General features: G+C 40.9%; 1 protein-coding gene across 1 annotated transcript in view; it reads right to left on the bottom strand.

Annotated features, from left to right (window-relative positions):
- SCFD1 (sec1 family domain containing 1) overlaps positions 1-11,932 on the bottom strand; it is a 49,535-nt gene extending 37,603 nt beyond the window's left edge. Inside the window, exons 1-6 of the mRNA XM_038137488.1 lie at positions 11,829-11,932; positions 6,654-6,724; positions 5,856-5,944; positions 4,774-4,864; positions 3,891-4,013; positions 2,736-2,823 (exon numbers count right to left, since the gene is read on the bottom strand). Coding sequence (XP_037993416.1) covers positions 2,736-2,823; positions 3,891-4,013; positions 4,774-4,864; positions 5,856-5,944; positions 6,654-6,724; positions 11,829-11,859 — 493 coding nt within the window. The 5' untranslated portion in view covers positions 11,860-11,932. The remainder of the gene's footprint in view (positions 1-2,735; positions 2,824-3,890; positions 4,014-4,773; positions 4,865-5,855; positions 5,945-6,653; positions 6,725-11,828) is intronic.
- Positions 11,933-12,395: the final 463 nt, after the last annotated feature.

Here is a 12,395-nt window from a genome sequence, read left to right as displayed (position 1 = left end):
TTTCAGCAACTATTCTTAGTAAGCTAAAGTTTTGACTAGGCTGACAGCAGCAACAGAAGTTTCAAGTTTCTGAAATATCAGCACCAAGCAAGGCAAACCATTCCCAATATCTGTATTTTTCTATGACAAAGCTTTGAAGAAATTCACTGGGGCTATCATTCTGTAGTTATCTCCAACTAATGGTCTCCCAGTTTACAGGGGGGAAAAACTCCTCATTTTTACTCTCTTGCCTTTTCCAATTTTAAAATTTATTTCCCATCCTGTTAATATGTTTCAAGTACTCATTTATGATGTTCCAGTAATCTGCATACTGTCAGTGCCTTCTAATTTTGTCTACCATGCACATTTTATGAGCATATTCCTTTTCTTGTACCATAGCAACCAACACAGATCTTTAGGTTGCTCTTTAGATCAACCTTTGAGAAACTTCATTAAGAATCTTTTGGTAAAATTTCTACCATGTTTTCCATAAGTTTCTCTCTCTCCACTCTAACAAGCTTATGGGGAATGCATCTATTACAGAAAAGTAAGCATAACTCTCCTACTTTTTCCTGTTGTACTAAAAAATTCAACCAGATTGTAAAGAATGGTAAAGAAGCGCTCAAATAGCATGAAACAGGATGTCTCAAATATCAACTTTATACCAATACTACTCATTTACTCTTCCTTATACACTGTCTTAGAAAAACAGAATCAGAGGGAGCCTGAGGGATTAACTAGTTGGTCCTCCTTTCCAAAGATGAGTTAAACCCATGTAATTTCTGTATCTAAACCAATTCAAAGAGCTTCCCAGTCATAAAAACAACATAATACTTACAGGTAATCTAATATTTCACTATTTTTAAAGTTAGAAAGTGCTCCTAATATCTGATCAGAAACATTCTTGTTGCATTTAAACTCATCGCTTTTTGTCCATTACTAAACAGAGATAATGTATTGTGTCCTTTCTGTGTACGAAAGTCTTTCACATAATTGAAGGATTTTATATTGCTTATTTGTCCTGACATTACCTCTTGTAAAAACAGATATTTGGTCTTGGTTCACCCATTCAGATAGCTTTGTGGTCACACACAGCAGTGCTGCTGCAAGAATAACAGCCATCTTTAAGTACCCTCAGATTACACTGACTTTTGTAGATTATAAACTGGCAGTCTCCTGGTAGGGTTACACTCCACAGGCAAAAAAGTCCAATTCTTCCTCACCTCTGCACTCCTACTGCCTGCCTGTGTCACATCTAGAACTCACACAAGGAGACAGATCAGCTACCGAGCTCTAATGGAAAACTCATCACTCTCTGTGGGAGATCAGATTTCTGTTCCCTGAGCTTTTGGAAACAGCCCACTTCTACATTGGTTTAAACATGCTGGCAAATTTCAGCAGCCAAAACAGGAAAACAAGTCAGATAGAAACTGATGGGTGTAAAAAATTTTCAGTCATTTTAACTCAAACTCCTAGTTAGCATAAGGAATCTTATGACAGTCAATTAAGTATCTTTATATACACAGGAACACATCACAGAACAATTAGCATTAAAACTCTTCAACATAAGGTTTTAGTGAAAAAAAAATAAATCTACTTTTCAAACAAAAACGCCCTTCATTCTGCCAATGGAATCAATCCCCAGTGTGAGACACCCAGTGTGTGACACACATCTCAGTTATTATGGATCCAGTTTTAAAGAAAGGTACTGACTTTAGATATTGGGCAAGAGAGCACAAAAATCTCACTGCTAAATATTAGACATACAGAAACTTCTCATCTCTATCTGGTCACTAAGGAGTATTCTATGCACCAGGAATTAGCTGCGTGACTTTGTAACTAAACTAAAGCAATGAGGAGCTGCTGCAAAAATAGGACTATCTTGACTTCTGCTTCTTCCCTTTCATTGCATTTGTACATCACACAAATGAGTTGGTATTTTTGAAGGAATGAGTCAATTAAGAACACCCTGCAGCTCTGAAATTACTGGTTCTGATGTAAAAAGAGAGGAAGAGTAAAACTGCAGCAGAAGCAGCCAGACAATATACCCTGTAACATCCAGAGTAAGGGGCAGGAGTGGTGGAGTGGTAGTTCTCTGTACATTTAGCACACTGAATGGATCAGAGGTGTACATAAAATCAGCACAGCGGAGGAAGGAAAATCATGTGGAAAATTATGACAACTAGTATGTAAGTTGACTTGAGCTGCCATAACACCAAGGCAACTGACCTAAGGCAGCCACTTGCTTTTTCTGCTAGGTCCCAAACCAAGTTAAACAGAAGTCTCGAGAAAAAAAAAAAAAAAGATTTCCAGGAGGCTGACTTTACTTGCAACTCTGAACCCTTATGAAGAAGCTGACATGCTTGGCTCACATGCTTGCAGAAGCAATCAGTATTGCTTATTGTCCAGAATGCCCTTTCCCACCCACAGTGACTACATGTGAAAACAATATGTAATTTTTCCAATATTATTGTTGTATAAAAAGTGTTATTATCCATAAATGTCTATATCAGAGTTTCACTTAGTTATTTAAAAATATGTATTTATTTTTCAGTATCGCAATTGCCATGTAATAAAAGATGCTGAAATGAATATCTAAGAACTGCTTCTTTCATGATTTTACATATCTACTAGATTATCCTGAATTCTGAGCAGATCAAAGCAAAATAAGGTAATTGCTGGTTATTAGCTACAACTTCAAAAGTAAATTTCAACTTCAGACAATCCTGTATAATTTTTATATAAATTCTACTTACCACGGTATGAAACAAGTTCTTTGTTTTGGTTACACAATACAAACATATCATCTTCTAAAGTAATAAAATTAAGATATTGATCAAACACCTAGAAAGCAAGGAATAATGGTCAGAATGATCCAGAGTGAAGCATAAAAAAACTCAAAACTGTATGTGATTTACTGCTACATTTTACAGATGTATCTATTAAAAAAAATAAATGCAAGATATTAAAAAGCCTGTGGCAGGGTTGAATGATTAACCCAAAATATTAGAGCACTGGGAAGTGCCAGAACTGTCCAACTTCAATTGCTTCAGTGCACAAAGTTTCAGCAGCTAAGTATCACTGAAAAAACACATGTGGAGAACATTTCAATATTAGAGGTTCACTTTTTATGAATATGATGGACTACAACATAATCAGCACTGAGCTCTCAGGCAGGAGAGAGGAAAGAGGGCAATATTTGAACAATAAGACATTACAGCTCATGAATTTTAACTTTTCTGCAACACACCTGTGCATTCAGGAAAAAAAATTAAACTCTATAGCATAAACTATTAATGAGGCATCACAACTGAAAAGCAGATTTAAGTCAGTTAGTTTACAGTGCTACACCGATTTCCTGCTGCTGGGGACCTAAGGCTTAAACAATACTAGTAGTGTTCATTTTATTTCACAATGTGTTCTTTCTTTCATGCCAGTAGTACTAACTGGAGTGAGAAAAAGTGAATGTATTTAAGTGTATTACTTAGTAATTTAAAGGTTTTGGTGCAGTCATTCAACAAAAATAAATCTCTAACACATGCCTTTAAATCATAAAGGTACAGGAGAGTACTCAGTAAAAGTGTGTACACATGAAATATTATTTCAAATGAGAACTGCACTCCTACTGCTCTTCTTGTATATTTTAGAGATAATATAGAAACATACATGCACTGAAAGCACTCACTCAGATGATGTGATCAAGAATCCTCTGAAACCACTGTATTTCCCCTCTTATCATTTAGCCCAAAAGTCTTGCAACACTTTGCCTTTTGACAGCTGAAGTACGTCAAAAGCTAAACTGCATTACTGGGATGACTGTAGGTTCTGTTTTTTTCCCCAGTATGCCTGAAAATAAGAATGCAGTGACACCTTTAATGGTGCTAATATTAGGGACTGGAGGACTTTCTTACCTTAGCCACTTGAGTTACTGCATTAGCACCAATAGCAGCATTTGCAATATCTTCCAGTTTACTTCTTGAAATGGCAGAAATGAAGTTTAAATAGTAAGACTCATAAAGCTGGTTTCGAAGATCCTAAAAGAAAGGAAAATTTTCCTGAATAAGTACTAATACATTCCTGACTAATTAAAAGAAGAAATCACACTTTTACTATGTAATGTTACAGTTATCCACGATCAAACTAAATCTTCAGAAGTGCTTAGCTGCCTGTTCATACAGCTCTACACACGGTGTTTTGATTACATACCCAGATGTAAACAACCTACCACAGAACTGCAAAAAACCAGGAAATTACATTTAAGCCAAAAGGTAGTAATTACTATTCCACACCTTACTGCTGACCAAAAATACTCTCTGCTCTTCTCCTTACTTTGGCAAAGATGCCAACCTTCCATCCATCTCCTTACCAGAAATGTGAAAAATTGAGGTTAGCCTAATCCAGTCTCCCCACTAAAAGAAGTATCAAATGGTGCAGGTGGCTCAGGTTAGTGTCCAGTCAGGTTTTGAACCTTTCCAAGGATGGAGACTCTACAAACTCTCCAGGCAATCTGTTTCAGTGTTCGGCCACCCTCATTAAAGTAGCTTTTTCTAATGTTAAATAGAATATTTGTACCCACTGCCTCTTGTCTTTTCACTCCCCAAACTCACTCTGAAACACATGAGACATGTTTACCCTTCTACTTGTTGGGAAATTGAAGTTTTGCATAATGATATTTTGGGTAATATTTTTCCGACAAACTTGCTCTAGTAGTTACAGTCACACTCTGGTGAGTGCAGGATTACTTCACACACTTTGTTGTGTGGGCTCTTTTGAAACATCACAGATGCAAGTTACCTGGCACATTCTGTCAATATTTTCTTCTGTTGGCATTACAAAGTAAACAGCTGGAACATCTGGAATAGCATCCCGATCTGAATGCAAAAGCCTGACAGAAAGAAAAAAGACATCTCCAATTTGTTTCTTCTCTGATATGTATAAAATTTAAAAAGTTAAAGAAATTATTTATTTGTACAGACAAATGAAATTTCCTACAATTTTCTTCTATATTTAGCTAGAGTTTTAGCAAGAAAAGAAATCACATTTATGTATTTTTTGGCTGAATATATTAATAGATGTGTTCAAAGTTCATTCAAAGCTTGAGAAAAGGCTTTAAAAGTGTTTAAAAACAGATTATCCGTTCAGAGGAAGCTAAAATACTGCATCCGAAAAGTTCATATGTGAACTGCTGATGTGGTAAAAAACCACTATATTTAATTCTATTAAACTTGCCTTTCCTGCTTGAAGACAAGGTGCCTACATGTTTTTCTCAAGTTTCTGCTGATGTGTAAGCAGGTTAAACTGTATCCATTTGTAGCCTTCACTTAGCAGAAGTTAATAAACTTGGAAAAAAAATACACGAATGTTCATAGTTTCTTCATGACTATTACCACAGCTAAGGAATGATAATGAACTAGGCAAATGTAATCTGGGAAAAAAATACATGAGGAATCTCTTAAAATAATACCTAAAGATTTCATATGTTTGACAGCAGACAAGTAAAATCTACGTGCAAAAAAACAAGCAAAGAACATACACAGTCCCATGAAACAGTTTGTGCCAATATAATTTTAACATATATGATTGCAAAAGGATTTGTAGAGACAAAATAATATCTACTGGATACTTTTTATTTTTGATCAAGGGCCTCCTGTTTAGAGCAAGAAATCCTAATCTGTTCCATTGTTTGTAACGATCTCTCCCCTCCCTGATTCTGCATAATGGCATCTGATTTTAGGAACAAGTCAGTTTATAATTTATAGTTTATAATTCTAGCAGCTATTTATTCAATGATTTTTCACTGATTTGTTATTTACTTTGGGGAATATTAAATAATGTTCTTTTTACAAAAAAATTCCTAATTTTCTAAAAGTACTTACAGATGCAAAGTGATCCCCATATCCCTCAGCTCTTTCACTGACAGCAAAGGTGAGATGATATCTTGGCCAAATCTGTCATAAATGAGAACCTGAAACAGATACACATCATCTTATAAAGTGATGTAAAAAGCAGATACTGTAGAATACAGTGGATATAGGACTTCAGGTTTAGGGAACTACTACCCTAACTCCAGAAGTGCTTCGACACCTAAACATCTACCAATTTACAAGAAATCATTAATTTGTCATGGACTTCCATTTGTGCTTACAAATAAATAAAATATAAAAGAAAAAACAAGAGGAAACTCAGTGATAAGGGGGGAAAAAGAACCATCACTTCCATCTCCTGAAGTGTCTTGTCAAACAAGAGTTTGCTGTTTGAAGTTTGTTATTGTATGTGCAGAGTTTTCCTGACTGCATTTCGGAGAAAACAAGAGGAAAATCAGAAGAGAAAATAGGAATTAGTGAAAAAAGACAATGGATGAAGAGACAGAATATATGCTTTGTAGTACCAAAAACTCCTCATGACCTACAAGTTACATTTTAAAGGCAATAAAGCTATCCTGAGCTCAGATTCTTCAAGCTATCGTTAGTTCTTCCATTTGTATGGGCTTCTTTCTGACTCTGGTATTTTTTCAGCAGTTCTGATACTCAATTCTTTGTATTTACAATACAGGAAAAACTATTTAGTACAAGTTAATAACACAAGAAAGATGAACTTGATTTAGTTAAAATCTGCAAATCTGAACTTTTCTGAACACCATAAAATTCCCATGTTCCAGTTCCAAAAGTTCTTACCTTCCATACTGGTTCTCCTGTGCTGTTTTTAACTGGGGGAACATTGAAGTTCAGCATACGTTTCAAAGCCACTGGAAAATAAAGCCAAAGAATGCTTTACTCTCTTTACACTTCCACAGCAGTGACTTAAATACTTTAGCAGGATTTTATTATACATTTCATTTGAAAGGAAAACCACCACAAAATATAAATACAAGTCACATTTTCATTATTTTTATGCATCTTTGACTGACAAGTGGCTCACATCTGCTAGAATTTATGGACTCCAGAGGACACAGCAAAAGGCAAAGAAGCAAGTTCTGAAACATTAATTCTCCTTAGTTATACAGGCTATATTCTAACAAGGTTTGCCTTAAAAATAATTCCAGTATCTTCCTGAAGGTACATTCTGTCCAGTGGGAACTAGTTTGCTGTATTCCCCTATCTGCTTTTCCTATCCCACAGGAACAACACCGTACGTACCAAACAAAAAATACCTTTGTGCCTCACTAAAATCAATACATAGGTTAAAAGATTTTGAGGACTCATATGAAGAAAGTGCTGGTTTAAGGAATACAAAAATACCCTTAGTTTGTAGCAGGAAAACTCTGAAAGATGAATGAACTTTAATTTAACTTTCCATTCCACACACAAACCAAAGCAGGTTGTTTTACCCACCTCTAATTTATAAATCTATTATGGAATGAATCCTTCCTCATTGATCTGACTAAACAACACAGTATGTGGTGCTCTCCCATCTTTGACTAGCAGCAAAAGACTATTTGTGCTATAGTGCTGATTCTCTTAAAACTCCTAACAAAATCATCACAGAGTTTTGCAAAGAGGAAAAACATGCAGAAATTAGAGTGATGGATACCACTTAGCTCATAAATCGAGAGCAACAGAAACAATTAACTTCTGACTCTGGCTGAATGAACATAGTGCAATTCCTGGGATCTACAGTATCACAAGACATCTCAGGCTGGAGAGGACATTGGAAGACCTCCAGTCCAACCTCCTGCCTAGGGAGGCTCAGCTCTGAGGCTAGGCCAGGCTGCTCAGAGCTTTAACCAGTCAGCTCTTCACAGATAGGGATGCCACAACCACATTGTGCAACCTGTGGCACTGACTGTCCTTGTGGAGAAAAAGCTTTTCCATACATCCAGTTTGAACTTCTTGTTTATGTTATGCAATTTTTGCCTGTTGTGCTTCACCCTACTGCCACACATCACTACAAAGGGGCCTGGTTCCATCTTCTCAGTGCTGCCCATCGGTGTTGGGGAGCTGCTGTAGGGTCCACCCTGAAGCCACCTGGAGAAAACTCCAGGCAGAACAAACCTTAGTGCTACAGCCTCAGCAGAGCCTCTGACAACCTTGGTAGTCCCTGCTGACTCCCTCCAGCTGATGGTCCACTGGGACCCCCTGCAGGTCTTTTCCACAGAGCTGCTCTCCAGTCTGGCAATCAGACTGTTGCCTGTACATGCAAGGGGTTCTTCCTTTAGAAGGGCAGGAATTTGTCATCATTAGATTACATAAGATCTCTGCTGGCCATTCCTCTTGTCCATGTAGGTGCCTCCAAATGGCAGCTCTGCCCTCAAGTATAAGAGATTCCCCTAGTTTGCTGTCACCTGCACACTTAATCAGAGTACACTCTGACATGGCCTCCCACTGACTGATACATATTTTAAACAGGAGAGGTCACAGAATACACTCATGCAGTGCTCTAGCTGTTACCAGCCTCTAGGTAATTATGTCTGATTAATTACAAACCCACTGAGCCTGACTATCCAACCAGTTTTTTAATGGAGTTGTTCATCCATCTAGTCCATGACATCCTAACTTGGATATAACACCACGGTGTCAAAAGCTTTGCTGAAGTCAAGGTTAATGAAATACTCCTGTCCTGTTGCCTACAAACCCAGGCATTTTACCACTGAAGGCAATTAGGCCGGTCAGGCATGATTTACCATACATAAATTCATGCATGCATTTTCTCTCATGTGATGAGAAGTATTTTCCAATAGGATTCACTCAATAATTGACTCCAAAGTGACACTAAGGCCTGGAAGCATTTGCAGGTGAAGACTGAGGCAAAGGCAGCACTGGTTACCTCAGCCTTATCTGTGTCTATCACCACTGAATGACCAGTTCCATTTAACAAAGATCCAACCTTTTTACATTTTTGCTACTGATGTTGCAACAGAAGCACTTCTTTCTCAAGATACATGCTGCACAGCTCAACCTCAGTAGAACTTTAGCTTTCCTAATATCATCTCTCCATGGACAGGCAGTGTTTCTGATGCCCTACTTTATCCTGTGTACTGCCCTTTCAAACACTACTAGAAGTGAAACACAAATATGGGAAAATCCAAGCTAGCACTGAGTGCTGAGTCTTGATGGACTCCAGCCTTCCATTCGCTTCATACTTGTTTCTTTTCTTTTTTAAACACCATGAAGCAGCTCTGAAAACTGATTACAAGCTGCTCCTGGATTCTTTGGCCCCTCACTACTGGTGACATCTTTAGACATATGAGCAATTTTATACAAAGCTGTATGGTTATGTGCTTTGGCACTACCAGAGCTGAAGCAGCTACATTGCAGAGTTTATCATCTTAAGTAAAACTTGGCATAAGCTCTCTGCTAAGAAAGAGTAATCAGACTAGTAACGTGCTGTGACAATCATATCAACATTCAGCAAGTGTCCGAGTTCCTTTTCTGTATTCATACTGTCATTGCATTTACATGAATGCTGAATGTTCTCTGGGGCAAGGAACAGGTTTTTACTGTGCTTGCACAATGATATGCTTTTGTTATGAAACCAATCCTGGTTATGAATCAGGATAAAGGTCACAACGGATGGTGCACATACATGGTAAGACCATAACTAAATGATAAGAAACCTTTTCCTGAGTTTATTTTAGTTGTTGAATCTAGCTCCTTGGAAAAGACCTCCTTAACAGAAGACAACATGGATTCAGTTTCAAAGGCTGACTGAAACAATCAAGTAACAACTGGTGACATGGACAGTGGGACTGAGTGCACCTGCAGCAAGTTTGCCAATGACACCAAGCTGTGTATGGTCACAAAATCACAGAATCATTCAATCTGGAAAAGACCTCCAGGATCAGTGAGTCCAACCTTTGACTGATCACCACCTTGTCAACCACACCATATCACCAAGTGCCATGTCCAGCTGAACACCTCCAGGGATGGTGGCTCTACCACCTCCATGGGCAGTTCATTCCAATGTTTAACCCTTTCCATGAAGAAATTCCTCCTCAATAAGGTGGAGAAAAGAGAGGCCACCCAGAGGCACCGTGACAGGCTTGAGAGGTGGGCCTGTGTAAATCTCAGGAAGTTCAGCAAGGCCAAGTACAAGCTCCTGCAGCAAGGTCGGGGCAATCCCAAGCACAAATACAGGCTGGGCAGAGAACAGATTTAGAGTAACCCTGAGGAGGACTTGGGGGTGTTGGTGCATGAGAAGCTTGACATGATCTGGCAATGTGCATTTGCAGCCTAGAAAGCCAACTGTACTCTGGGCTGCATCCAAAACAGTGTGGCCAGCAGGGTGAGAGACGGTATTCTGCCCCTCTGTTTTCCTCTGGTGAGATCCCACCTGGATAACTGTGCCCACATCCAGGCCCAACGTAAGAAGAACTCGAGCCTGCTGGATTAAGTCCAGAGGAGGAACACCAAGATGATCAGAGGGCTGGAGTACCTCTCCCATGAGGAAAGGCTGAGAGAGTTGGGTTTGTTCAGCCTGGAGAAGAGAAGGCACCAGGGAGAACTTATAGTGCCTTCCAGGACTTAAATGGAGTTACAAGAATCCTGGAGAGGGACTTTTCACAATAGGACAAGGGGGAATGGACTTAAAATGGAGACAGTAGGTTTAGATGAGATATAAAGCAAACATTCTTCCCTATGAGGCTCTGGAACTGGTTGTACAGAGAGGCGGTGGATACCCCATACCTGGAAGTGTTCAATGCCAGGCTGAATGGGGCTTTAAGCAACCTAGTGAAAGGTGTTCCTGGCCATAGCAGGCAAGGAGCTAGAATGAGATGATCTTCAAGGTAGCTTTCAACCCAAACCACCCTATGAACATGGTGAAACAGAACAGAAAAGAATAAAGCTGTACAGAATATGAGCTCAAAGAAAATAGGCTTTATTAGAAAGACAGCAAAGAGAAGATAAGCAAAGGACTTCAGAAGAACGTCAAATAGCACTATCAATGGTAGAGGGCAGAGGAATGAGATTACAAAAAAAGGAGACTGGTACCAAAAAAATAAGCATACTAGTAAAGTATTTAAGGTCAATAGAGACTATAACTGAGATTTTTAGGCAGACGACTCAAAACATATCATGCTAACTAAATGCATCCAAAATCCTCTATACCACCAAAGATACTGCAGCTGTCAAGGAGAAAAGTGTCATGATTACAGCTTAACTACTGACTACAACTTTGGCAAACAAAGCAAGCAGAGGACCATGGAGCTGACATTCCCTGTGCTTTAGGAGTATGTCCAAGGCTTTAAGAAGCAGCATTAAGGCAGAGAAGAATCAATTAAGGACTTTCAGCAATGTCTAAAAAGGGAGTGAACTAACAAACCCTTTACTCACAGAAATCCTCAGGCACAATTAGTTTTGTTGTTATTATCGTATTCCCAATTTGAGGGTCAGTACAGACATGGATGCCCCTCTATTGTCTTAACATGAACATGGCAACAGCAACTTTATTTTTGCAGCATTAAACGCTATTTCCCGTCGATCTTTCTGACGGGCAGAAAGAAACCGAAACGAGGGTGCGCTCCCACGGCCGCGGGAGAAGGCACCGCTCACGGCCCGGGCCCGGCCAAGCCCCGCCCCGGGGGCGCCTTCCACACCTCGGCGGCACCTTCGGCCACGTCCCCGGGGCCCAAGTCCCCCTGCAAGAACTGCGGCGCGGGCTCCGGAGCTCCGCCGCCCCGGGCCCGCCGCCGCAGAGGCGAGGAGAAGGCTGTGGAGGGGCCGCCACCCCGTTGCCGGGAGACCCAAGCCGGGTAAGAGGGCGCGAATCCCCGGCGGAGGCGCGGCGGCGCCCGCAGCCCGCCCCGCGGGGGCAGAGGCAGGCGCGGCGGCGAGCGGCCGGCCCCGCTCCCCCGCTCGAGCGCCGGGAGGGGCCGGTGCCGCCGCGCGGCGGGACCGCGGGCGGGCGCTCACCTGTCTGCTTCTCCCGGATCCCGGCCGCCATCTTCCCGCGCCGCCGGCCCGGCCGCGCCGCCCCGCCCCGCCGCCGCCTGCGCAGCCGCCGCGACACGTGGCGAGCCCCGGGCCGGGGGCGGGCCCGCTCCGCGGCAGCGGCGGGGCAGGGCTGGCGATGGAAAACACGGGCCTGGGCTGCGCCCGGCTGAGCACGGGGCGGGGCACGGCCTTTTGCACCGCTTTTGTATTGAGTAGGTGGTAGGTTATGCTCTCGGACTGAAGTTTCAAGAAGAAATAATTGAACAACTTTGATATAACTATGTCATGACTAAATGGAAGGACTGATGTTTGAAAACCAAGGATCGAGCTAGAAATAAAGTCATGTAGTTTTAGTGAGTTACCGCAACGGAATATAGCTACAAGCTTGCTTCCCTTTGCCTCAGGTCGCACATGCCCACAGGCCCCTTGCCTCCGTGCCCTTACAGCAATCCCACCGGGAAAGAGCCGCCTTGCCGCAGCTCAGCTTTGGAGACAACGGAGAAACAAGCCATATACACCTTTATGTAAATCTACAGGTACACAAAA

The sequence above is a fragment of the Motacilla alba genome, chromosome 5, assembly GCF_015832195.1.
Source record: "Motacilla alba alba isolate MOTALB_02 chromosome 5, Motacilla_alba_V1.0_pri, whole genome shotgun sequence".
Taxonomy (NCBI): domain Eukaryota; kingdom Metazoa; phylum Chordata; class Aves; order Passeriformes; family Motacillidae; genus Motacilla; species Motacilla alba.
Note: the sequence above shows the minus strand (reverse complement) of the source record. Positions and strands in the feature narration are given on the sequence as shown.